This window comes from Kryptolebias marmoratus, linkage group LG12 (genome assembly GCF_001649575.2).
Source record: "Kryptolebias marmoratus isolate JLee-2015 linkage group LG12, ASM164957v2, whole genome shotgun sequence".
NCBI lineage: Eukaryota > Metazoa > Chordata > Actinopteri > Cyprinodontiformes > Rivulidae > Kryptolebias > Kryptolebias marmoratus.
The window spans coordinates 20,203,014-20,230,665 of NC_051441.1; the positions used below are offsets into that span (position 1 = coordinate 20,203,014).

The 27,652-nt window shown below is 41.6% G+C and overlaps 2 protein-coding genes across 8 annotated transcripts in view; both read right to left on the minus strand.

The window, feature by feature from the left end:
- LOC108247080 overlaps positions 1–20,925 on the minus strand; it is a 34,508-nt gene extending 13,583 nt beyond the window's left edge. For 3 of the 7 annotated variants that reach the window (XM_017434951.3, XM_017434954.3, XM_017434950.3), the window contains exons 1-12: positions 20,765–20,902; positions 19,661–19,719; positions 18,823–19,043; positions 16,241–16,464; positions 13,510–15,346; positions 11,083–11,297; positions 9,077–10,913; positions 7,878–7,997; positions 4,952–5,071; positions 2,893–3,012; positions 2,069–2,188; positions 806–900 (exon numbers count right to left, since the gene is read on the minus strand). In XM_017434951.3, coding sequence (XP_017290440.1) covers positions 806–900; positions 2,069–2,188; positions 2,893–3,012; positions 4,952–5,071; positions 7,878–7,997; positions 9,077–10,913; positions 11,083–11,297; positions 13,510–15,346; positions 16,241–16,464; positions 18,823–18,953 — 4,819 coding nt within the window. In that variant the 5' untranslated portion in view covers positions 18,954–19,043; positions 19,661–19,719; positions 20,765–20,902. Of the gene's footprint in view, positions 1–805; positions 901–2,068; positions 2,189–2,892; positions 3,013–4,951; positions 5,072–7,877; positions 7,998–9,076; positions 10,914–11,082; positions 11,298–13,509; positions 15,347–16,240; positions 16,465–18,822; positions 19,044–19,660; positions 19,720–20,764 lie in introns of all 7 variants that reach the window. The other 4 variants (XM_025010273.2, XM_017434953.3, XM_025010272.2 and 1 more) reach the window with 3 other exon arrangements.
- A 2,206-nt stretch (positions 20,926–23,131) lies between these two features.
- Positions 23,132–26,944, minus strand: gal3st2 (galactose-3-O-sulfotransferase 2). Its single transcript, XM_025010275.2, has 2 exons — positions 25,992–26,944; positions 23,132–25,017 (listed from the first exon to the last, which is right to left on the minus strand). Exons 1-2 carry the CDS (start codon positions 26,364–26,366, stop codon positions 24,208–24,210), a joined length of 1,185 nt encoding a protein of 394 aa, XP_024866043.2. The 5' UTR covers positions 26,367–26,944; the 3' UTR covers positions 23,132–24,207.
- Positions 26,945–27,652: the final 708 nt, after the last annotated feature.

The window sequence follows — 27,652 nt, forward strand, 5'->3', positions numbered from 1 at the left end:
ATATCTTGTTAAGAGCCAGAATGTCTGCCACCATTTTGAAAACAGCATCGACTCATGAGTGTAAACACCATCATGGTAATCATATAAGATTGACGGGAAAGATGGACTGAGCACAAGTTTCAGCGATTGTGCTTTATAAGTAGGAAATCCCTATTGCAAGATTGTTTTAAATGTAAAACGGAGTACATCTCTGATCACATTCTGATGTCAGGTCAAGCCATTCTCCGAGTGATACAGCTCTGATAGGGTTGGTCTCCTTGTTCCCTTTTAATACGCTCTCTCAACTTGTATAAGGCTGAGATGGTAAGCTTCTCTTACTATCTTAAGGCGTATTCTGCTGATTGAAATTGCCTCCTCCCTTGGTTTTATGGCTTGATGCATCGTCAAAAATCGTTTTTTTTTTTACAATTCTGATTCCACAACACCATTATGCTGTTTGAAAACTCATCCTGGGATGAAGCTAGAACACCTCTGATTGGTCAGAGGAAGCAGGACACAGAATGAGTCTTCTGTGTGGGTTACAGGGCAACCTCTGTGTAAAATTACTAGTCAAGTTCATTCTTTTACAGAATTTAAAGAGGACAGAGAAGCGGCTACACTATATGATAAACATTGAAAACATAAACATATTGATTAGACATAACAGGACAAATGCAACAGAACAGAGATAAATGCTGCACCATAAATTCCAACATTTTTTGTGGTAGTCAAACATCATCGAGCTGTATAATGATGTTTAATCTTTCCTCTGTACGACACAGCAATGTGTCTGTACTAAAACAGCAGGTTACCAGAAATGTCTTACTGTGCAGAGAGGAGCACTGATAGGCTGTCTGCAGTCCAGATCTGGTACAGAAGGGCAGCGGATCCTTTACAGATATGCCACTCCTCTTCCTCAACCTGTGAAGACATTTCATCATCGTCACCAATTAAAAACTAGAACAACATCTTCCAACATTTCTTGCCACTGCTTCATTCTGACTTCATGAGGTAAACAAAAAAGATAAAATCACTGGCATTCTGTCTATGTGGAACTCCAAGCTGTAATTCCTAAACCATGCTATAATGACTAACTGTTTTTCTCTGACACAGATGAGTCCAGAAACAGTATAGTCCACCTTTACACCAAACATGATGTCACATCTTTAATAGGAATCCACCAATACAAGTATTGGGTATATTGTGTATCCATACTTGTACTTATAAATGCCACAGTACCAATAGCCCTTTCAGGCACCTCTCAGCTGAGCAGTCAATCAGTCAGGGAGGAGAAATGGCAGGTGGGTGGATGTAGTGTTATTTTTAGCAGTCTGCCCTGATCCACAATCCTTATCAGTCGGTGGCGATAATGCACCATAAAGCTGTTTGCTAAACATCAATAAACACTTTTAAAAGAAGAGTGGAGGTATTTCAAAGTAAATCATTGAGCAGAATAGAGCCCTGGGAATCTACAGATCTGAGCCTGAGCTTCCCAGCAGTCTCATTGCTCAGTCCTTTGCAAAAGGACGAAGGGCTCCATTATTAACAATGAAGTAAAAAAGAACAAGCTTGAAAAGCACTAAAGTAGTTATCCCAGCTCAGCTGGAAAAGCTGAGCTGGCAAGCCCTTCAGCAGCCAACCAGAGAGGTTGCAGCAAGCCAATCTGGACGGGGCTGGCCGCCACCATCATTCTACACAAGTGGTGTCCAGTCTTGGTCCTGTATGGCCATTATCCTGAATGTTTTAGATGTTTCTCTAGTTTGACACACCTGGTTTGAATGAATAGGTGATTAACAGGGAGCAAGGGGTACATGTCCAGCCCATGCCCTCTCTCGTGGTATTGCATGCATATCTGTGGGTGCAGCTGTGTAAGTCTAAGGTGCATTAAAATGAAGTCAGCGTGGCCCCACTGCTTGCAGACAGCAGGACTCCACTACCTGGTGCTCATCCCATGCCTGCAGGGCTCTCCACCCACACATTAAGACCCTACTGATGAGTAGGGTCATGCTTGGGGGAATGAGATGGGCACCAAGGTATGGGCACGAATCCCCCTGGGGCCAGCTCCACAACTGGCTCCCTCATTTCATACCTTGTGTCTGAGGGTCCAGGTTCATCACTGATGTCTGGAGGTAAGCTTTTGGACATGTCACTCCTCATAGACAGACAGCTGGGAACTGGAGACACTGCTCTCTGCCTGTGGTACTGATCTCTGAAACGCATTCAGCTTGTTATTCAGATCACATCAATCACAGAAAAAACATTTAGGAGGTTTTGAACAAAAAAAAATTGCTGAAGAAAATCAATCAACCAATCAATCAATAAGTTAATCAAAGTACACTATGTCCATCAATCAATCAAACTACTTCAGACTAGACAATTTATCAACTTCTTTAATGTAAATATTCATGCGCTCCTGGAGCCCACTTGCTGGTCCAGGGGTCCAAAGCAGTCATTTGGTCCACTTGTGGCTTGAGCAGCTATGCCAGTGGTTATGAAATTATTTGTACTGGAATTGCATGTCAGTACTTAATAGTCCTTTTTTATAACTCTATAAGAAACAATAAATGTGGCAGACGTACAACTGTATATATACCACATTTAAAACCCTCTAAATTACTGTAATAAATAAATGCCTTTATACAAACCAATCATCACTCTTTTAACCCTCCCGTGGCCTTCGGGTCAAATGGACCCCAACTTACAAGGGCTTCTGTGCCTCTTTTCAGTTACGAGGGCTTCAAGACGGTTAAATTATAACTAAACAAACCTCACAAAAGTTTATATTTAAAAGCAACAATCATACAGAAATGTCCACACAACAGGTCGACCAGTTTCCAACCAAATATCAAAGCTGAACTTGTGTTTGTCGCTCTCTGAGGAGTCATATGAATCAGTCAGAAGATGTTTTCATACCTTGTGTCTGAGGGTCCAGGTTCATCACTGATGTCTGGAGGTAAGCTTTTGGACATGTCACTCCTCATTGACAGACAGCTGGGAACTGGAGACACTGCTCTCTGCCTGTGGTGCCAATCTCTGAAACACATTTAGCTTGTTATTCAGATCACATCAATCACTGAGAAAAACCATTTATGAAGTTTTGAACAAAACAAATTGCTGAAGAGAATCAAGTCAACAATCAGTTAATCAAACTACACTATATGCATCAATCTATCAAACTACTTCAGACTAGACAATTTATCAACATGTTTTATGTAAATATTCATGCGCTCCTGGAGCCAACTTGCTGGTCTACGGGTTTCTAAGCAGTTGTTTGGTCCACTTGTGCCTTGGGGAGCTATGCTTATGGTTTTGAAACTATTTGTACTAGAAATGCCTGTCAGTAATTCATACTCTTATACAGTGGCTTGCAAAAGTATTCAACCCCTTGGATGTTTTCTGATTTTATTGCTGTCATAAATCAGTCATGATCACTACGAATTAGCCTTCTGTACAAAACATATATATTAAAAAAACCTTCAGTGTCAAAGCCAAACTCAATTTCTACAAAGTAATACCAATTAAATAAAAATATTGGATGTAAAATAAGTAGTTGCATAAATATCCACTCCCTTTAAAAGTTCCAAGCTTCAGCAGGAGAGATGGGAGACACTGCACATATAACAACTGTTGCCCAGTTTCTTCACCAGTCTGAGCTTTGTGGGAGAGAGGCAAACAGAAAACTACTGTTGAAGAAAACACAGATTAAATCTTGACATGAGTCTCTAAATAATGTATACAAACTCTAGTCAAGTTTGCTTCAACAGTAGTTATATGTACAGTCTCTCCCATCTCACATGCTGAAGCTTGGACCTCCTACAAAGAGCTCCCAGGTGTCTTGGTGGTCTCTCTCACTATTCTCCTTCTTCACGGTCACTCAGTTTGTGAGGGGACAACCTGCTTTTAGTAGATTTACACATGTCCCTTACTCATTCTTGATGGTGGATTTAACAGAACTCCTGGGGATGTTTAGGGCCTTGGAAATCCATTTTTTATCCAAAACCTGACTTGTACTTTTCAATAATCTTTTCAGTTTAATCTTTTTAAAAGGGGTGAATTTACGCAAGTACTTATTTTACATCAAATATTTGTATTTAACTGGTATTACTCCTTAGAAATTGAGTTTCACTTTGACACTGAAGGTTTGTTTTAAATATTTCTTGTAAAGAAGGTCAATTTATAATTTAATACTTCTACAGTCCTGCTCACCATTATTGGCACCCCTTCATGATTTGTATAGCTGAGTGAATATCTTCATGATCATTCATTGGTTAATTCATGTCATATGTGTGGAGGCAGTCCATCACAAGTGATCTGTATGTGTGATTTGCAACAGGTGAGCCAAATTGGGTTTTCATATTGATTTGCAGCAAAGGGTGCCAATACCATTGGCATGGTAAAAATTATGTTTTTCTTTGTTTTCCTCATAATGTTTATCTTTTTAAATGTTTTTGATCATTTGCTGTTTTGCACCAAGCACAAGCTATCAGCAATAAAATGTTGTTTCACTTGATGAATTTCCTTCAGTAAATATTCCATTATATGTACTTAAACTTCATGGGTGCCAATAATGGTGAGCAGGACTGTACAAGCCACTGTATTTATGACTCTACAAGAAACAATAAATATGTCAGACTTACAAATGCACAAATACCACATTTAAATCACCTCTGAATTATTGTAATACATAAATGCCTTTATACAAACCAATCTTCACTCTTTTAACCCTCCCGTGGCCTTCGGGTCAAATGGACCCCAACTTACAAGGGCTTCTGTGCCTCTCTTCAGTTACGAGGGCTTCAAGACGGTTAAATTATAACTAAACAAACCTCACAAACGTTTATATTTAAAAGCAACAATCATACAGAAATGTCCACACAACAGGTCGACCAGTTTCCAACCAAATATCAAAGCTGAACTTGTGTTTGTCGCTCTCTGAGGAGTCATATGAATCAGTCAGAAGACGTTTTCATACCTTGTGTCTGAGGGTCCAGGTTCATCACTGATGTCTGGAGGTAAGCTTTTGGACATGTCACTCCTCATTGACAGACAGCTGGGAACTGGAGACACTGCTCTCTGCCTGTGGTGCCGATCTCTGAAACACAATTCAGATCCCATCAATTACTGAGAAACTCTGTTGAAAATCATTTAAGAATCACTATTTCTAAAAAAACTACTGAATAAATAATTATTGACGACATCAATGAATCAATCAAACAAACAACAAACTTGTTATTCAGATCCCATCAATCACTGAGAAACTCTGTTGAAAATCAAATTAGTATTAGACAATACAGGCCATGAAGACTACGAGTGTTCCTCAATTGTTTTTCTGTAAGTACCTGTTTTTAACCCCATACTACGTGGCGGCCCGCCCACGGCCGTTTTACTGCCTTTTCTATTCAAATCTGTATAGTTTTTGCTACATTTATTGTTTTTATTATAAACTTAAATTTTAAAATAGCGGTGTTTTGGCGCCACTTTTGATTGACGTTTTGTCTGACCAACTGGGTTGCTCTCTGCCCCCCCTACAGCCACTCTAATTTCCCATGCGTAAAGTTATGAAAGTCTCCTCCCCTCATTTGCAAGCCTATAGCTCCGGTCAGTCAGCCCCCAAGCAGGTTCTGACACCACAGGCCGGTAGCCAATGAAATTCCGATCGGACATTTTGGCCAGGGCAGACACCGTAGTCATGACGAAGCACCGCCATTTTTGTGTGTGTGTGTGAATGTATTTATAACTAATGAATAACAAATTGTTTTTTTTGTTTTTTTTTGTCGTTTGAGGCCTGCAAGTGACTCCGAGCCAGAACGGGAAGAGGTGAATGAGCATTCGGAGCGGGTGGCAGCTGTGACGTCAGCGAAGCTCCGGAGCTTTGTGCAACTAAAGGGGGCACCCTAAAAATATGTAACTGGACACTGAATTTGAAGTGGAAACAGTGAAATGGTTTGTAAATAGTTTATGTGTGGCAGTAGTTTGTGAGTAGGTTGTTGCAATGTAATTACTTTTTTTATATTTTTTCAGTAAATACACGTTTTGACAAGTTGAACTTGTTTTGTTTAATAAACACATCTGGTCGGGGTGAGGGTTGCAAAAATCTGTTCTAGGATAGGAGAGTTGAGAAGCCGGTGGGAAGAAACCCGTTTCAATGCTGTAAGTAGACAGAGGAGCTTCCTGGAAGTTCTGATCCGAGTGTCCCGTGGAGGATGAAAGGTGTGTGCAAAAACAAACATCTCACAACTATGTGACTGCGAACCAACTTCTTGACGTCTTATGAAGTATGCCGGAGCCTTAAGGGTCCCAACAGTGGATCACTTGTCTTTATCTCACACTATTCCAGCCTCTTCCTTCGTCTCTCCAACCATTTGCATATTCTCGTTTACTACCTCCATAAACGTTCTCTGTGGTCTTCCTCTTCTCCTCCATCCTGGCAGGTCCATATTCAACATTCTTTGCCCAATATATCCACTATCCCCCTCTGGACATGTCCAAACCATCTCTGCCTTGTCTCTCTAACTTTGTCTCCAACATGAGATGTCTCTGATATACACATTTCTAATCATATTCATTATAGTCACTCCCTATCAAAATCCTAACATCTGTGGCAAAACAAGAATTTCAGGTCTTGGAAACCTTTCCCTTCATTCTTGCAGTTATGCTTTTGGCACAAATCACTCCTGACACTCGTCTCCATTCACTCTAACCTTGCCTCCTCTCTCTTTTTCAGCTCTTTACCTCCCTTGTGAGCTACCTGTTGTTGTTAATGGTTATCCCCAGCAACTTCATCCCCCTTCATTATCTTTACTTATTGCAGCTTCACTCGGCACACATGACGTCTGTCTTCCAGAGCACACCTCCACCTCTCCAGGCTCTCTTCTACATTCTGTACATTCTCTCTACATTCTCTCTCCGTTGCTGCTTACAGATAATCACCCTAATTCTTGGCTTCAACAGCTCTCTCATGTTTTCATGGTATGGCTCATCAGCTTCATCCCTAGTTACTACAGCTATGCACACACCCCTTGTTCCGGAAAATCCATTCATACCAGTACACTTCTCCATTCCTTAGCCATCCTCTCAATCTCTAGGATTGTGCTAAACAATCTGGTTGAAAGGTCCACTGCCCTCTCTCCCAGGCATCTCCATACCTCCACAGCAGTGGTGGACGAAGTACTCAACTATAGTACTTGAGTAAAAATTTTGATACTCATGGTCAAATCTTACTCAACTACAAGTAAAAGTTGCTCGGTCAAAAATGTACTCAAGTTAAAGTACTGAAGTACTAACTTTTGAAAATACTTAAGTATTCAAAAGTAAATGCATTTAAAAGTACTCAAGTATTCAAAAATACAAATTAAATTTTCTAATATCAGTATGTTGCTGTATAATTTTCAGAGTAATTTTTCAGAACCTTGTAACTTTCAGAAACCACCTGATGTATTGACGCGTAGAAACACTCTGCTACAACTTCTACGCCACCTGTAAAGAACTTCAGCACAAAAAAATGTTGTCTAAAAAAACACCAAACCAGAGAGTCTTGATTCTCCTCACACTTTCACTATGGAATAGAGGTTTAAGGTTGAATCTATTACCCCAAAGTAACAACTAGCTTCCTAGATATGTAGTGGAGTCAAAAGTACAATATTTGATTTTGAAATGTAGTTGAATGAAAGTTATGAGCCCCCCCCCCAAAAAAAATACTCAATTAAAGTAAAGATTCTCAAAAAATGTACTTAAGTACAGTAATCAAGTAAATATACTCCGTTACTGTCCACCACTGCTCCACAGGTATGTTACCTGGACCAACCATCTTTCCACTGTTCATCCTCTTCTTTGTTGCCCACATTTCTTCCTGCTGACTCTCTAAAGAGTCAGGAATCAGTCAGAAGACGTTTTCATACCTTGTGTCTGAGGGTCCAGGTTCATCACTGATGTCTGGAGGTAAGCTTTTGGACATGTCACTCCTCATAGACAGACAGCTGGGAACTGGAGACACTGCTCTCTGCCTGTGGTACCGATCTCTGAAACACAAACAAGTTTTTATTCAAGTCACTACAATTACTGAGAAATCCTTGGTTGAAAACCTTTTAAAAGATTTTGTAATAAAAAGGAAGTTTATGCTTGGCTTTATTTAAGGCAATGTTTTTGTTCATCAGCCTTGTCTGTTCACTGAACAGGACCAAGTTTACAGTAGGAAAAGGTTTTGCTGTAGTTGAGCAACTGGCGTCTACAACACTAATGCCAGTATGTACGCATTACTAATGCGGTCACAGCTTAGGCAGGAGGTGAGACTATGACATCATATGTTTCAAAAGGTTGTGTGTAGGTTGTCCATGTAAGAAAGCAACAGTGGCGTCTAAGGAATTTGTCATCCTGGAACCCAGTTTCGAAAAATACAATTCAGGGGCTCCTGAAATGTCGTTTCCATGTGGACGCAAGGCTAAAATAAAATTTTTTTTTTTTTAAATTGCAAATCTACAAAACTCCATTCCTGTATGGACAGGGCCTGAGAAAGGCCAAGATTAAGTAGGAGAGAGCTCCAGTTTCAACTTGCACATAGGATCTACTCAGTGCCACTCCAATTTCCGCCTTAGTGCATGTGAAAACAACAAAAAAAAACCAAAAAGATCTTGAATATGGACCAGGCCAACTAAGATTTTGGGTTTGCCAGTGTGTGATTTTGATTCACAAACACCAAAACAAGAGAAGCTGATATTCTTCTTCAAATTGTCAACGGTTTTATTCCAAAAAAGCATTTGGATATTCCAACTATTTGTTGTTTCACTGATACAATGAAGCTGTTGTAATTACATCCAACAACAGCGTCTTTGTAACAAATAGCTGGAATACCTAAGGCTTTTTGGAACAAAACAGTTGGCAATTTGAAGAAGAATATCAGCTTCTCCAGTTTCGATGTTTGTGTAACCAAAATCACATCATTCCACAAAAAAAAAAAAACAATAGGAATACATAATTTCTAAGTTATCTTTTAAATTTGTGATACAAAAACAAATCCTAAATGTTTGGCTTCAACTAATATTCCAAAGTACTTACAGTATCTGTACTAACAAATAATGTAAATGAACACATCTGGACTCACTGAGCCTTTCTGACGTTTGTCACATCATGACTCTGTCTCAGTTGTCCCTCATCTGGTGATGTGGACTTCTTCAGGTTCAGCTCAGCCTCTGCCGACATCTGCAGCTTGTAGGCCAGAGCTGAGCACTGCTTCTCTGGGAGGTTTATCTCTGATCTGCCCTCTGACTTCAGGACCTCTTGGATGTCCAGATAAGCTGAGAAGTCATTTATCTCCATCTGACAGTGAGAGATGATAATGCTTCTGTCTGGAGAAGTACCACCAGTGTTTATCTTTTTCAGGTTGCTGATGACTCTCAGGGTGATTTCTGGACTGTACCCCGTCTGACCCAGGAGGCCTCCTAGGAGTCTCTGGTTGGAGTCCAAAGAAAGGCCATGAAGGAAGCGAACAAACAGGTCCATGTAGTCATTTTTACTGCTAAGGGTCTTCACCAGGACACTGTGCAGGAAGTCATCCAAAGATGAGTAATTGTAGTTCTTTCCCAGGAAGCTCTCCAGCACCTCTGTGTTCCTGTTGGTGGAACAGTGGAACATGTAGACTGCAGCCAGAAACTCCTGAATGTTCAGATGAACAAAGCAGTAAACTGGTTTCTCAAAGATCACCAACTCTCCTTTAAAGATCTCTGTACAGATTCCTGAGTACATTGAAGCCTCTGTGACATCCAGACCACACTGCTCCAAGTCTTCTTGGGAAAAAAAGATGTTTCCTTCCTCCAGATGTTTGAATGCCAGCCTGCCCAACTTCAGGAAAACTTCTCTGTCAGCTTCTGGCAGCTCCTCTGGACTTGTCTCTTGTCCTTCGTGGTTCTTGCTCTTTATCCTCTTTAATTTCTTTCTGGTCTTCTTATCATGTCCCTCGTGGTACTTGTTCTTCTTCCTCTTTGACTGAACCAGCAGGAAGTGTGAGTACATGTCAGTCATGGTCTTGGGCAGCTCTCCTCTATGCTCTGTGGACAACATGTCCTCCAGAACTGTAGCAGTGATCCAGCAGAAGACTGGGATTTCACACATGATGTGGAGGCTCCTGGATGTCTTTATGTGGGAGATGATTGTGCTGGACAGTTTTTCATCACTGAATCTTTTCTTGAAGTACTCCACCTTCTGGGTGTCAGTGAACCCTCGTACTTCTGTTAGCCTGTCAACACATGAAGGAGGGATCTGATTGGCTGCTGCAGGTCGGGATGTTATCCAGACTAAAGCCGAGGGAAGCAGATTCCCCTTGATGAGGTTTGTCAGCAGCAGGTTAACTGGTGACTTCTCTGTGACGTCAGAAACAACCTTCCCGTTGTTAAAATCCAGTGAAAGTCTGCTTTCATCCAGACCATCAAGGATGAAGAGAAGTTTACAGACAGGCAGCTTCTCTGCTGGGAGCTTCTGTAATGATGGATGGAAGTCATGGATCAGCGTGAGAAGACTGTATTGCTCATCTCTGACCAAGTTCAGCTCCCTGAATGAAAGCAGAATCACCACACTGACATCTTGGTTCTCCAAGCCCTCGGCCCAGTCCAGAGTGAACTTCTGCACTGAGAAGGTTTTTCCAACACCAGAGACACCATTCGTCAGAACCACTCTGATGGCTGCATGTTCCTCAGATTTAAAGATGTCCTGACACCTTATTGGAGTGTCATGGAGGCTCTTGGTCTTGGAGGTTGTCTCCAGCTGTGTGACCTCATGTTGGGCATTATCCTCTTCACTCTGTCCCTCTGTGATGTAGACTTCAGTGTAGATCTTGTTGAGTGCTGTTGTACTTCCTATTTCATCACTTTCTTCAGCTACATATTCACATCTCCTCTTCAGACTGATCTTATGTTCATCCAAAACCTCCTGTAAACCAGCATCTGCTAAAAAACAACAAGACACAAAGGAAACAGTCATCTTGTTTTTAAAAATCATCAAACTGTTTCAATTCACTATTTATTGTTCTTCCTGTTTCGTCCTCCTCAAGTCCATGACTTCAGTAAAACACCAAAAATTCATCTGTATTAAAATAAGTTTATTGAAATGTCTTACCTTGTGCAGAGCAGCTCTGATTGCCTGTCTGCAGTCCAGGTCTAGTTCTGCATTTTTCTCCACACTGGGGACAGGAGTGGAGACCTGACGCAGCAGACTGGACCCCGTTTGTCGTGATGCACCGTCTGGTAGAAATGGGGTCTTTCAGGACATGATGACACAACGGACAGCAGGAGCGCTGCTCCTCCACACAAGCCCCAATCTTCTTCCTCCCTCTGTAAACACATTTCATCATTTCCAGTTACATCAAGAACTGGACCAACAGGAAGTGATGATCAGATCAACTCTAACCTCTCTTGCTGCTGCTTCATTCGGACTACAGGATAATGAGACAGTTGTCGGTAAAGTCTGTACACTGCAAACGTCTGAACTATCAGGGGCAGAAACTATACCATCACTGAAATTCATGCACTTATAGTGATTCTGTCTGTAAAAAACTCCAAGCTGTAATTCATGGTTCCTGTCGCATTTGTTACAGAAAATAAGATTTATTGATAGTTGTTCTAAATTGTGCTTATCAGGATGTAACAGTACTGTCATGTTGAGTACAAGTCTGTTTACATTTTGATGCCAGCTCATGCTGAAGTGATACTCAGCCTGCAGGCTCAGACAAGACCTGGAGCCTCGTTCTTTTAACTGATGAGTTTTGTTATAAAAAAAAAAAAAAACACTCTTACAATCTTAAAGTTAGACAGATTCTGTCACTTAAAGATGTCTAATTGCTGGGTTTTTCTGCTCAACATGTCTTTTTCTGCCATGAAAAATGGTGGGATTTCTCATGTGGTTTATGTGCCTATCTAAGGTAAAAGTCTTTGGTCAAAAGCTAGGCAGAAAACTGTAAAGTAAGATGCTTGGTTTTGTGTTTTTGTCAACCTGCTGTAGGCCTATCAGATTTTTTAGCACATGTGGGTTAGACTAACAACAGGATGTGATGCACTTTGGTTGTAGGGATGTGGCTGGATTGATTTTTGGTCGGTTCCACTGTTTCCTGCCACACAGCTGGTAAGAGCAGTAAGGCAGCTTGCCCCAAAGTTCTTAACATTTACCAGATGTACGTCTTTTTTTATTACAGACAAAAAAGGCATTTCATAAACTAGGTAGTGAAGTAATGTCACATGATGAGTTCACAGAGGTCAACCAGGATGAATAAGGCACTTTACAACATAAAAATCAATGTGCTTTCTCAAATTCACAGCAAATTGTGCTTTCTTTCAGGTACATTTTAATACGTGAATCAATTTAGGTGAATGCTAATTGATAAGTGATCATTCCTGAACATGTAGGGAGAATGAAAAGGGTAATGTAAATGTATTTTGCATAGATTTTTCACCAGTAAAACAGAGGCTATTTTAAGTTTACATTGTGTTTCGTTTGTGGTCATTTGATAAAAGAACATTACAATAGATCTACTAGATAAATAAGTCAAAATGAAATACTCGTGTTTTAGTAGTGATACAATATAGTACATATCTGGCACAGATATTTCTTGAAGGTAACTAAAATCTTTGATACTACCATGGGTAATAAAAGCTATCATTCAGCAAATAGACTTACTGATAAATACAAACAAACACGGTCAAGTCAGAGTTCTTTTCTCTATCATCTAAAGATACCAGAGTCTTTAATGCTGAAAGCACATCCTCCACTGATGTGCATGGTCCATTTACTCGTGAAAAATTCATGTTGAAACCGTATAACATACCTCTTTTTACTGTCCCTACTTATCATTTAGCATTAAATCAAACTGATTCACGTTTTCATTTTTGTCTGAAAGAGTGCAAAATTCACTGGGAATTTGAGAAAGTATGGTAATTCTTAAGTCGCGAGGTGCCTTATTTATCCCGGTTGAGCTTGACCTCACCATGTGACACTACGTCCCTACAATTTTACAAAATGGCTTAATGGCTTATACAAGGAAAAAAATGTAAAAAAATACATCACATTCAGACAGCACTGCTTTGCAAATACGAAGTGATAAAATAACTATCTAAAGGTGACATGTTGCTGAATCCATATTTAACCCCACAGTCTGGATGATGTTTCTAAATTGAAGTATGTTTAAGTGGTTTGCTTTCAAACAGCAAAAGGGTTTTTGAGGGATTTCAAAAGACTTCAATGCATTTCAGCGAGAACTGCCTTTTAAATAAAGTGTAACATTTTAAAAAGTAAAAATTTAAACTTACAAAAATTTAAAGCACACAATCTCCTGCACAAGCTGAACGTTTGATATGTTGATATGTGAATGGCTAAAGTAGCACAAAGCATGTGAAAGCAATTACGTTGCAAAAAAATGTACAAAAGAAACTAATCAGGAAAACTCAGCATTCAAACAATAAAAGTGCTTTAATGCTTATAAGCTGACACCTAAATTATTTAAACTAGTAATCTAAACTAACTAATGATGTAAATGAACACATGTGGACTTACTGAGCCTTTCTGACGTTTGTCACATCATGACTCTGTCTCAGTTGTCCCTCATCTGGTGATGTGGACTTCTTCAGGTTCAGCTCAGCCTCTGCCGACATCTGCAGCTTGTAGGCCAGAGCTGAGCACTGCTTCTCTGGGAGGTTTATCTCTGATCTGCCCTCTGACTTCAGGACCTCTTGGATGTCCAGATGAGCTGAGAAGTCATTTATCTCCATCTGACAGTGAGAGATGATAATGCTTCTGTCTGGAGAAGTACCACCAGTGTTTATCTTTTTCAGGTTGCTGATGACTCTCAGGGTGATTTCTGGACTGTACCCCGTCTGACCCAGGAGGCCTCCTAGGAGTCTCTGGTTGGAGTCCAAAGAAAGGCCATGAAGGAAGCGAACAAACAGGTCCATGTAGTCATTTTTACTGCTAAGGGTCTTCACCAGGACACTGTGCAGGAAGTCATCCAAAGATGAGTAATTGTAGTTCTTTCCCAGGAAGCTCTCCAGCACCTCTGTGTTCCTGTTGGTGGAACAGTGGAACATGTAGACTGCAGCCAGAAACTCCTGAATGTTCAGATGAACAAAGCAGTAAACTGGTTTCTCAAAGATCACCAACTCTCCTTTAAAGATCTCTGTACAGATTCCTGAGTACATTGAAGCCTCTGTGACATCCAGACCACACTGCTCCAAGTCTTCTTGGGAAAAAAAGATGTTTCCTTCCTCCAGATGTTTGAATGCCAGCCTGCCCAACTTCAGGAAAACTTCTCTGTCAGCTTCTGGCAGCTCCTCTGGACTTGTCTCTTGTCCTTCGTGGTTCTTGCTCTTTATCCTCTTTAATTTCTTTCTGGTCTTCTTATCATGTCCCTCGTGGTACTTGTTCTTCTTCCTCTTTGACTGAACCAGCAGGAAGTGTGAGTACATGTCAGTCATGGTCTTGGGCAGCTCTCCTCTATGCTCTGTGGACAACATGTCCTCCAGAACTGTAGCAGTGATCCAGCAGAAGACTGGGATTTCACACATGATGTGGAGGCTCCTGGATGTCTTTATGTGGGAGATGATTGTGCTGGACAGTTTTTCATCACTGAATCTTTTCTTGAAGTACTCCACCTTCTGGGTGTCAGTGAACCCTCGTACTTCTGTTAGCCTGTCAACACATGAAGGAGGGATCTGATTGGCTGCTGCAGGTCGGGATGTTATCCAGACTAAAGCCGAGGGAAGCAGATTCCCCTTGATGAGGTTTGTCAGCAGCAGGTTAACTGGTGACTTCTCTGTGACGTCAGAAACAACCTTCCCGTTGTTAAAATCCAGTGAAAGTCTGCTTTCATCCAGACCATCAAGGATGAAGAGAAGTTTACAGACAGGCAGCTTCTCTGCTGGGAGCTTCTGTAATGATGGATGGAAGTCATGGATCAGCGTGAGAAGACTGTATTGCTCATCTCTGACCAAGTTCAGCTCCCTGAATGAAAGCAGAATCACCACACTGACATCTTGGTTCTCCAAGCCCTCGGCCCAGTCCAGAGTGAACTTCTGCACTGAGAAGGTTTTTCCAACACCAGAGACACCATTCGTCAGAACCACTCTGATGGCTCCATGTTCCTCAGATATAAAGGTGTCCTGACACCTGATTGGAGCAGCATGGAGACTCTTGGTCTTGGAGGTTGTCTCCAGCTGCCTCCAGCTCCTTCGTTGGGCATTAACCTCCTCTCTCTGTCCCTCTGTGATGTAGAGCTCAGTGTAGATCTTGTTGAGTTGGGTTGTACTTCCTGTTTCATCACTTTCTTCAGCGACACATTCACATCTCCTCCTCAGGCTGGTCTTGTGTTCATCGAAAACCTCCCGCAGACCAGCATCTGCCGAAAAAACAAGACAAAAAAGAAACAGTCATCCTCATTGAAGAAACAGCAAACAGATTTAATTCATCATCATTCACTCTTTTTCCTGTTTTTTCTGATCTCCAAAGTCTTTGGTTAAAACATCAGCAATGCTCTCCTGTCCTTTAGCATCACTGCAAAGTTATCAGTAAAACAGTAAATCAAAGCTGAGGTGTTTAAGTTCAAACAGGAGCAAGACTAAGGACGTGACCGCATACCCGAAAGTGATACTAAATAAACCGGATCAGGCATTAGAAATATAGAGTAAGAAAAATTAAAACCATCCATCTCCATATTCTACCAATGGTTGAGTCGCAGAGGCAACAGGTTCATAAAAGAAACCCAGACCTCCCTCTCCTCAGAGACACGCTCCAGCTCCTCCTGGGGGATCCCAAGGTGTTCCCAGACCAGAGCGGATACAGAATCCCTCCAGCGAGTTCTGGTTCCGCCCCGAAGTCTATTCCCAGTGGGACGTACCTGAAAAACCTCTAAAGGTAGGATTCCAGGAGGCATCCTAATCAGGCATCTGATTAGGATGCCTCCTGGAATCCTCCCTTTTGAGGCTGATCCAACTACCTCAGCTGACTCCTTTCGATGAGAAGGAGCAGCGGCTCTATTCCGAGCTCCCCCCTGGATGACGGAGCTCCTCACCTTATCTTTAAGGCTGAGATCGGCCGCTTGGATCAGTAACTTGTTCTTTTGGTCATGATCCAAATCGTGATCGTGTGTTACCATGGTGATAGACACAAAGTTTAATTTTTCTCTCTTCCGTAAACAAAAACCACAGAGTTTCCCTGGAGTGGAGGTCAACTTACTCAAGAGTTTTCACCTAGCCTGCTCTCTGGAACCCCCAGGTTTACAGAAATGTCTTACCTTGTACAGAGCAGCTCTGATTGGCTGTCTGCATTCCAGATCTGGTTCTGGATTTTTTGCCACACTGGACAGAAGAGGGATGTCCAGATGCAGCAGAATGGACCCAGTATGTTGTGATGCACTGTCTGCAGCACAAGTGTCCAAGACCGGTATAGACTGGGTCCTTCAGGACGTCCTGGCACAAGGGACAGCAGGACAGCTGCTCCTGCGCACAAACACTCCCTCTGTGAAAACATATGATTATCATCACTGATAAAGAAGTGGAACAACAGGAAGTGAACATTGTTGGTAAACTCTGTACACCATAAACCCCTGAACTGCGGAAGGCCGAAAAGACAAAACTGTTCAAGCTCATTCTGTGATACCTCAGGTTATTACCTCCACCAAGGAGATTGTGTACAAGATTCCTCAAAGAATTATTAACAGATTTTCATGAAATTTTCAGGAAACATCAAACATGGTACAAGGAACAAGTGGTTAAATTTTGGTGCTGATCTGGTCAAATATCAAAGTGGAATGTAGGAATGTCAAACTGCACACCTGGACACCTCCTGGGTCAAGGGTGATGCCTGTTGATTTCAAGGTCACAGGGTCAAAGGTCAAAGTCGCAGGTAACCCCTTTGTTAAAGATTTTGCCTCTTTTACACGGGCCCTAATTCAGAAGTGCGGCTCTACTCCACTCTACTCGGCTCGGCTCGATAAAGAATGCATCGCGTTCACACCGGCCAGTTTGGTCGGGAGCAGAGGAACGCCTCATCGTGTTGCGGTGGGCGGGGCTGCGACGCGGGGGGGGTGCACTACCGAAACTTAGCGCAAGTTGTGTAAACAACGAAAGTGCTATGGACAAAGTTGGCCCTGTGTTGTTGCTGTTTTTTAAACTTATGGGGATTCTCCTGAGACTTCAGGAAGAGAGGCGCAGTGGAAGAAATGCTCTGGATGCTGCGATTGTTGCGCGGAGTAGGACAGCTGTTATCCGGAGATTTCAGGCTTTACAGCGCCTTCAGCTGGGGGACAGACGGCATAAACGTTGCAGGGTAAGCTAACTCTGTTGTTTATATTCCTACTTTTGCTCTTTATGCTTGCATCTGGTCACACCTACGACCAATGAGTGAACAGGAGCTAAGCTTGTGTCACCCACGAAGCAGGGCTGGCCCAACTGGCCCTACTCCGAAGCAGGGACCAAAGAAGCAGGGCCAACCTCGAAAAAATGCAGACGTAAACGCGCAGAAAGCGAGCCGAGTAGAGTGGAGCCGGGTCCGTGTAAAAGGGGCACAAGTCTCTGCTCCTACATGTGACCCTTTTGTTTCCTCCACCAAGGAAGTTCTTTGATTTTGGTTATGTTTGTTTGTCTGTCTGTTAGCAAGATTACATAAAAAACTAATAATGAACAAATTTGGATGAAGCTTTCAGAAACTGTTGGGGTTGTCACAAAAAAAAAAAAACTTGATTACATTTTGGTGATGATCCAGGTCATGATCCGGATTGCACTATTTTTTAATCACGCCGAGGCCTTGGAGGAGGAGGAGGTTTGTGCTCTCTGGGTGCTTCTAGTCTTGTTAATATGTTTTTTTTCCTTATTTTGTTGTTGTGTTAATTGTTATTTTCTCATTTTGCAGTATTCCTGTATTGTGTTTTAGGTGTGTACTTTGACTTCAATTAACTTTACTTGTATACTTACTGTGACCACTATAACCAAACAATTTAATCCCATTAAAATACACATTATTGTGCATTTGAATGGGGCTCAAAATTCTTTTTTTTATTATATTTTTGCTTGAAATGCCCATCCCAAATTTCAATTGTAGAAAGTTGAAAAATATGCTCTTGGTTTAAATAAACCTTTTATATTGACAAAGTTCACCACATCTCTACAGTCGCTTAGAAGAGAAAAACTAAACACAGGCTCTTAAGCTACTGTTTGGTTTGGTTTTCCTATGAACATGGACGGTGGGTTAGGAGTTATAAGTTAACAGCTGACTGTTGAATACAAAAATACACTTTTGAGTTTGTATGTGTTGAAGTTATTTGAAGGAAAATCAAAATCTCCTGATCAGAGCTGTCCAAAAATCCAAAATGGTATTAACCAATAAAATAAAAATCAGTGCATTTTAAAACTGACTGATATCTTTCTTTTAACTCACAACAGACTGATAATGTGTTGTTTTTTTCCAAGTGTTTCTATCACATTGAGGTCAAGCTGCAAAAATGAATGGAAAAAAAAGTTTAGATGTCCAGATTATAAATCAGTTCCAGTCACTTTTCAACCTGAAATCCAATTCCTGACTAGTGCTCTCTGTGGATTCACTTGAAACATACAATCAATCAATCATTTATTTATATAGGTCCCAGTTAAGGTGACCAAAATACTTTACTATTAAAAACAGTAGAAAGACATACAGAAATCAACAAAACATGGCATAAAACCATTACAGCAGACAAAAAGATAAGCAAAAACATAGCAAAGAATCATAAGAGCAAACAAAGGTTAAAAATCAGAAACTGAAAGAGCTAGTTCCTAGTTCCTATTTAAAACTAACCTGAAAAAAAAAAGAGTTTTAAACACTTCAAAGAAGTTTTCTTACCCTAGGTCTGAAGGTCCAGGTTCGACACTGAAGTCCAGAGGATGTTTGTTGGAGTCATCACTATTGGTGGAGGAACAGCTGGATAGAGACTCTGCTGTGTCCTCCTCCTCTTCCTCCACACAAACGTCCATCGTCTGGACTTCAGTCCGTCTGAGAGGGACACCGGGAACCCTCAGTTTCCATGCGAGTCACTTCCAGTCAGTTTTCTCCAGCTGGCTGCTCTGTGAGTGGGAACGGAAAGCAGAAAAGCTGGTTTCAGCAGGTGACGCGAGCACAATGAGGCTGAAAAAAAAAAAAATTACAAGAAACACTCCCAGAAACACGTTCAAATGAGCCTAGTTTATTCTACTTTACCTTTACAGGCATTGATGCTCTAGCTGCCGCTTAAAGTAGTGAATTTAATATGATTTACAGACAAAATAAGTCTTCAAAGACGGCTAACAAAACCTGATAGTTGACCAAAGGTGAAGGCATGATGTTTTTGCCCATCTCCAATTGTGTTTGTTTGTCTGTGCAGTTAGCAAAATACTTCAAGAACCACTGCATGGATTTTAATCAAACTTTCAGAAAGTAATAAATGGATGTATGTCTACAATATCTGACAATATTTCATAACATCAAAACTATCTTTTTTTTAAATTCCAACCTTCTGAAATTAAGAAACAATTAAAAAAGAAAGAATTACAGTTATTGTAGTAGGTCACAATTGCTTCTTTTTTTTTAATCAAGTAGAAGAAAACAAGAAATGGAATCTCTCTGTAGTTTGTAGTTCTAAAACAAACACTTGCATCAGGTTAAATCTGTTATTTAGTCTTCAATTTAAAAAACGAGTGCTTACATGTTGGAGAGCTGCTGCAGATTGGCATGAATCAGGGATGGCTCCAACACCAGAGATGTCTGTTGAAACAAAGGAGGGGATTATGAAACTTCTTCAAGAAGGTGAACCATGGCAGAATGCTGCGAAGGACGCCGGTTGTCCCCAGTCAGCTGGGTGCAAAAACTGGACCAAGCACAAACCAAACGGGAAGGTCGTGAAAGGGGGAGCACACTGGTCCACCCAAGGAAGACATCAAAAGATAGAAAACAGGAAATGCACAACAAGACAAATGAGAAACAAGTGGGGGGGGATATTGACTGAAGTCAATATCTGACTAAACTGTAAGAAGACATCGAAAAAGAGAAAGGGATTTACAGACAGAAGAGTCAAACATCAAACAACCAAACACTACCAGACACAGACAGCTCAAACCTGGATTAAATCATTCTACACTAAAAGCAGAACCAATGAAACACCATTTCAGATTTGTGAACCCTTGATTTTTTTTTTATTTTTTTTTTGTGAAAGTCCATAAAAGAACCATAAAATGCTTTTTCCCACCTTTTTTGGGGGCCATATGGACAGCTGTAGAACTGGTCTGAGTCAAGAACGGCAATTTGTAGACTCTTCAAACCTAAACTATTTTAGACTAACAGATAAATCCATTAAACTCAATTTGGGATTTGGAACCATTACTCTAGTTGTGAAAATTCACTAAAGGGTGATTTCTTTTTTTTTTTTTTGGAGTGGGGCCGGAAGAGGGGGCATCTGGTCAACTTTAGAACTGGACTAGCACAAAAATAATAACAACAATAACAGCATCAGATTGTAGGAAATAACACGTTGCATGAAACTGAAGAGCAGCGGGCCACACGGGGAGAGGCCCTGCAGGCTGCGCGCGCCCGCGGCGGCTGATCGCTTCTTGGCACAACACCTGTTAGTGTCCACACACACACACACACACACTGTCCGACAGGATGACCTGAGCCCCACGTGATGCAGCCAATTAAAACCAATTGGCCTCCGAGGCGGCAACTGAAAAAAAAAATCCTTCTTGCGTGGACGTCTAAAGAACCGACCAGCGTTTGTTTAATGGATCTAACAGGAAATAAGAATTAGGCTTACTCTGTAGTTAGATAAGCAGGCAATCGGCGTGAGTTGTGCCTCTTCTGCCTTCCACAGTCCACAGAGAGACCCCCACCCACAGGGAAAGAAGAAGCACGTCAACGCTCACCTTCTTGAGTTTCCGTCCTCCGCTCGGTTTCTGTCTGCAGCGGATCCAAAGCTGAACTCAAAGGTATGGAGCTACATTGGGGCCATAAGTTTGTACGTCCTCCCCCTCCCCCAAATAAACAAATAAATAAATAAAATAAAATTTGAAACTGAAAAACAAAACAAAACCATTGATTCTGAAAAGTAGTTTTAAAATTTCTTTTTTTTTTCCACCTTCAAATTTCGTTTTTTTTTTTTTTTTGCAGTTTGAATCACACATCAAACAAATAACCTTCTTCCATCTCAAAGACATAGCGCGACTCCGCTCATCACTCGTCTGCGGCAGTGCTGAAATTCCTCACCCGTGCCTTTGTCACATCCTTCGACTGCTGCAGTAGTATTTGGTCCTCACCCACACCTGTTCCCATGAACATATCACTCCTGTCCCGCAGATCCTCCGCTGGCTCCCCGTCGCTCAGCACATCTATTTCAAGATCCTCCTCATCACATTCAAAGCTCTCCATAATCTGGCCCCTCCATACCTGACCGACCCACTCCATCATCACACTCCTCCTCGCTCCCTCCGCTCCTCTGATGCCAACCCTCTGCCCCCCCTGTAGGACCAAGCTCCGACCCTGAGGAGACAGACCCTTCTCCATCGCCGCCCCCAACCTCTAAAACTCACTGAACCAACTGCTCCGTGCCTGCTCCCATCTCCCCACTTTTAAGAAAGAACTCAAAAAATTACTTTTGATGTTTAAATTTGCCCTTTCTATGTGTTTTTATGAGTTGTGTTGCATTGATTTATTTTATATTTTTGTGCTCCTGTAAAGCACCTCTGAGTACTCAGAGAAAGCCCTATACAAATAAAATGTATTATTATGTATTATTAGGTTAAAAAATGTATTTATTTTTGTAATTATCGAACAAACATTTTGGCCCCAATATAGCTCCGTAGAATCTGAACACTTTCGGTTTCATTTCTTCTTCCCTCTGCCTTTAGGGAACATGTCTGTGCAGGCTGAGGAACACACAGCTCTTACCCCTCAGTTCTGTCTGTTTTCATGTGGTCGCTCACATTACATTTTAAAGGGGAAATGAAAAGTGTTTTGAAGCTAACACAAATCAAAAGAAAGTCAAAAAAGGTGCTTGTTTTCAGAGTCTCTCATTTTAAAAAAATCTACACTAATTTAAAATTTACAATAAAAAAAATGAATGTGTTACAAGTTACTGTGTAAAAAGTGCTTTACAAATAAAGTTTTTTAACTTCAAGTAAAGCATGTCCACATTAAAGACTAAATATACCTATGGTGGGCAGGGGGCACACCACCACTTTACACTTTACCTGGTGTAAAGTATCTTTACACTTTCCCAGACCTCAGAGGTAAGAAAACATTTTTTTTTTAATTTATCTGCTTTAAACTGAAAACTAAACGCAAAAGAGTGACAGCTACAAACCAAATGTATTAAACTGGAGGGTATTGGAAAATAAGAGGGGTTTAGTGAAAACTGAAGTAAGTTAGCGTTACAGTGAGCTAACCCTGGGTAAATGAAACTCAGTCTGTCACCTGGATTTGCTCTCATTCCCATTTCTCTGTTGTTGTTTTGTTGTTGTTGTTTGTCAAGGAGGTTAAGCTTTCTGTAGCGTCTGTCTGTCTGTTTGCTTGTCTGTGTACATTTGAGCCCGTGCTCTAAGTCTGTAGCTGTATAACAGGAATGGTAAACTCCACATTTGGATACCTATTAGGTCAAGGGTGATCACCACTGATTTCAAGGTCAAGGGGGTCAAAGGTCAACATCACAGTCCCCCTAGTGCTCTAACTCTACAGCAGTGTAATGTAGGAATGTCAAACTGCACAGCTGGACACCTCATGGGTCAAAGATGATGCCTGTTGATTTCAAGGTTTATGGAGTCAAAGGTCAAGGTCACAGGTAACTGTCTCTGCTCCTACATGTGACCCTTTTGTTTCCTCCACCGAGGACGTTCTGTTTCCAGTTGTGTTTGTTTGTCTGTTTGTTAGCAAAGGTCAGGTAAAAACTAATGAACAGCTTTGGAGGAAATCTTCAGAAAACGTTGGGGTTGAAGCAACAAAAACAAAAAACAATGCATTACATTTATGCTGATTACTCCACACTTTAGTTGTGATTTTCATATTCAGTAATCATGTTGTAACCCCAGCTGTCTAATAAACACATGATAGGAAAAAAAACTACAATTTTAAAAATTTTAAAATACAGAAGTTTATTGATAAAATGTTGGTACAATCAATGTAACCAGACAAAACAAACAAAAAAACAGAATAAACAAAGAGTCAAAGAACAAACAAGCTCCTGAAAACAAACTGGTCCAGATTTTAGTTCTGGCCAGAGTTTGAATTAACCAGTTTTATTTAGATAAACTGAACATAACCAAGAGAGTGTAACAGAGCATCAGATGAGACAATCAGTAACATAATTGTAATTCTGATGAGCCAGCTCCTTTTTCACATTTTTATAGATCATTGTTTTTATTCTTCGCTCCTGTTTGTTAAAGTTACTCACTCCAAAGTTATGTAGACGAGTCAAAAAGTAAGAAACCAAATCTGTACGTTATTTTCTCATATTGGTGGGTAATGTGTCTCTAGAAGTAAAATTAAAAGCCAAATTTGTGAATGGCTGCCAACCGATGGCTGTCTAAAAACAGATGAACAATGGCGACGTTCATGCACTGGGATGTATTCATGCATAGACCTGTTGCCTAAAGTATGCTGTAAGGTTTTTAAAACAATATTGGACTAGAGTTGAAAAAAAAAAAACATTGAAAGGGGAAACTTACTGATCTGGCAGAGGTTTTGCAAAAGCGGCCTATGTTTGAATACCGACCTCTGTCTTTATGGTGCTCCACCCTCCTGCTCGACCCCCGACATTCATCCTTAACAGTTGTCTTACCCGTTATTTCTCTTTTTTTCTTTTTTTTACATTTAGCAGCAGATTTCCCTTTTATATTTCCACCTGAATGCCTTCTCCGAGATTCGACGCTTGTCCAGTTCCATCATACACGGACTGCAGCCTGCCTAATGGAGGTCGATCATGAGACTTTAGCTTCCACATATTTTTGGGGGGGATTTAGCCAAGTGCTTTGTTTACATTGAGTGCTACCCACATTCTAGAATTTCATAACATATCTAGAAAACTACTGTAATAAAGTCTTTCAAACTTCACCATTTGATATAGTTAAGGTTCACATTTGTTTGTGTGTTATTTTATAGCTTACAATCAGTACCTCTAACCAGACAATTGTGTGAACTTTTTTGTTTTTTTTCTTTTCTAGAACGTTCCCATCTGAGTATTAAAGCTGTGAAGCAACCGCTTTAGTTTTAGCCTGAGTTTAGCAGCTGTGTCTGAAACTGCTTTATGTTCAGATGACTCGTGTACTGCAGTTCAGGAGTTATAAGTCTCCTACATTTGGTTTTCGTTCGTCCGTTTAGATGTGGGTTTAAGTTATAGCCCTGAATTACAGCCTCTCCGTACTGAAACGGCTTCAGTTCTGGCTCGTTTATTTTTGATGGGTCAACTGCCCTTCCGTCTTTAAGGCAGGTGTCTGCCAGTTTGGCATGCAATGCTTTCAGCTGAGATACTTCATTCTCCATCTTCTCCTGCCCAACCAGGCTCTCCACTTTGTGCCAGAAAGTGGAGTTAAAGTGCAGGTAAATCCTCCAGTCTAAAGCATTCCACCTCTTGATTTTTGCGGCTGTTTCAGGGGAAACTTTGTGCCGGGTTCGCTCACTGCGACTGTTCAGCCTGAAGGAAACCACATCTTCCAGGGACCAACAGAGGGCGTGCTTCAGCAAGACCATGGACTCGTCAAAGTAATCTGAAATCAGGACAAGCTGGAAGTCCCGTTCTATCGTTGTAACAGCCACGGCAGCTCTCTCATCCAGGTCCTCAGCTCCATCTGCTACGTTGTGGTCGAAGCCGAAGTCAAAAGCCAGGACGTTGTGGGCATAGTGGTTGTTCCACTCCGAAGAGTTGTAGTCCCTCCAGCAGGTGTTCAGGAAGTCCTCCAGGCTGCGGGTTTTGTGGAAGGCAGGGATGTTCTTGTAGTAAGTAAAGATGGACTCCATCATAGCTACGGGGTGCCTCAGGATGGAAAAGTAAAACGCATCTGTGGGCATCACTTTTGCTACCTGAGGCACAGAAAAGCGAAAAACGTAAGAGATAGTTTCCACACAAACCAAACATTCAATCCACATCCAGCGTCCTGATGAGCGGACCACTGCCAGGGATGTCTGGCTCATCTGACTGCTTCTGGATCATTCCAGTGCTTCGGTTTTTAACATTCAATAAAAGTTAAAGGGAGTTGGCAGGAAAATGTTGGCCATACTGAGGGCCGCAGTTGCCACAAACCCACACTATGACACCTAAATAAGAGATTCAAAGACTCATCTTGCACCTTCAATTTAGGCCAAATGATTATTGCCCACCACTGAAAGGCAAAGATGGAATAAACGTGTTTTTGCCTGTGTGTGGGAATGTGTTTGTCCGTGACCTAAATATCTCATCAACCACCGGAGAAATCTTTATGAAGCTTACAGAAACTCCCTCCTATCAGCATCCGAAATGTGTGTGCCTGTGTAGCTTTTCAGCTAAGTTGCTACAGCTTTTGGTTCGTTTTTTTGGCTCAGGTGGTCTAAAATCCATGCGGGACCCCAAATCAGACACGCCAATTGTGCCGTGCAGCTCTGCTGGTTAAATGTTTCATCTATCGTATATCTGGTTTTGTGTCTTTGAACTTCCTGTTTTATTTTGTGCCCTAATTTCCTGTCCCGTTTCAGACAACTTCACTTCCTGAGATTCCGTCCTTGAATCAACCTCTGCCACAACCCCAATGTTATCCACCTGTGTCTCGTTGCCTTTGTTTGTCTACACCTCACCCATGCAGCTTTCCTTTGCCACTTCGTCTTTGTTCCTTGTGTCAAGCGTTCCAGCCTTTATTGTCCTTAGTCTTCCGGTAATTCTAGACCCAGCTTGTACTTCGGACTTGCCTCTGCCTCCATTTTTTTGAAACCTCAGCTTGGGTAACCTTTTGTGTAGCTTATGCCATTCGACACCAACAATAAAAAAAGACCGCAACCCAGTTCATTTCCTGATGAACGCTCACCTCAGATTTTCTGAATCTCATGTGGTTGCACATGATGTGAAAGACTGTCCCGCTCCTGCTGCTGAAGCCTTCGACAAACCGCGGATTAAAGAAAAGCGGGTAAAACATCTGTCTGCGTTTCTTCAGCGGGAGCGCAAAGGTCAGGTTCCTGCTGTCGCCGTAGCGATATAAAATGTTTAGGACGCTGCTGCTGGCTGTTTTGTGCGTCTTGAGGAAAACAACGTGAGTCTTCGGGGGACAGGTTGCTGAAGCAACTCTTGGGGTGACTTTCTGCACGTTTTTCAACTGTACATCATCTAAAGACTCGGCTTGTCGCTCGTTCTGGTGATGGTGCGCCATTAGTCTGGTCCGTGCTGACCTCAGCTTGTGTTTCATTTCTAGAGAGGACTCAGAGAGGAAGCCTGCTGAGATATTTTCCAGAGCTGGCAGCAGGTTTTGCTTGTCGATGGAGGGCCTTAACAGTAGGAGTCCGGTCAGCTTGATCCCCCTGAGAAGAAGAAGAAGAAGAAGAAGAAGAAAAATGGCTGAACACAGTCAGTCCGTTACATGATCCAGAGAAAAGCAACGTTCAGCAGAGTCTGTGAATTCCTCCAAGTATCAACAGAAATTGAGTTGAGTGAGGCAACACATGACTGTGGATGAAATGGAACAAATGCAGAATTGAAAGAAAGAACTGAAATACTTCTTCTTTACCAGATTGGGTTTAATTCCTGGAACGTTAGTGCTGACAGTAAAACCCAGTCAGACGCAGTAGTGGTTGTCTGATGGTCTGAGGCCGCTTTGCTGCTTCAGGAGCTGGAGAACTTAATGGAACCATAAATTCTGCTCTCTACCAGAAGATAAATGTCTGGTCATCAGTTTGTGACCTTTAAAAGGGAAATGAAAAGTGTTTTGAAGCTAGCATAAATCCAAAGGAAAGTCCTGAAAACTGCTTGTTTTTGGAGTCTTGCATTTTAAAAAAATCACGCTGATTTTAAATTAATAATTAAAGATTGAAAAACTTACTAGGATCTCTTTGTGATTTTCCATGATCACTCAGAAGTGTGACGTATCCTGAGCCAAATACAGGAACTTGAACAAACGGTAAATGGCCTGCCCTTATATAGTGCTTTACCAAGTCCAAGGACCCCAACGCTCTTCACACTACAATCAGTCATTCACCCATTCACACACTGATGGTGGTGAGCTACATTATAGCCACAGCTGCCCTGGGGCAGACTGACAGGAGTGAGAATGCCATCACACCGGCGCCACAGAACCCTCTGACCACCACCAGGAGGCAAGGCAGGTGAAGTGTCTCGCCCAAGGACACAACAGCTGAGACAGACGGAGCGGGGGTTTGTGTAAACCAACCCAAAACTCCAACAGCTGAGTCATTCTTCAGCTTCCAAAAGGACAAAAAAGTTGGATGGATGTCGTTAGTTTAGCTCCTGGTGAAAATTACAACACAAAGTATGGTGACTGACTGTGGAGTCAATGTTTGGTAGAGGAAACCTGAAATACAAATCTTCAATAGAAGAATCACTGCCTCTCGCTGTCCGACCGCCACCGGCCGCCTACCCTTGTCCAGACCTGCAGCCTGTTGCACCTGTTGGTGTTCGGACCCAAAAACCTGTTTTCAAACCTGTACTCTTGTTAACAAAACTTGCTTCTTCTGCTGC

Coding starts and splice junctions, on each gene's coding strand:
- gal3st2 (XM_025010275.2), bottom strand. CDS start 26,366: ATGAAACACAAGCTGAGGTCAGCACGGACCAGACTAATGGCGCACCAT. Junction 25,018..25,991: donor TGAGATTCAGAAAATCTGAG/GTGAGCGTTCAT, acceptor TCTGTGCCTCAG/GTAGCAAAAGTGATGCCCAC.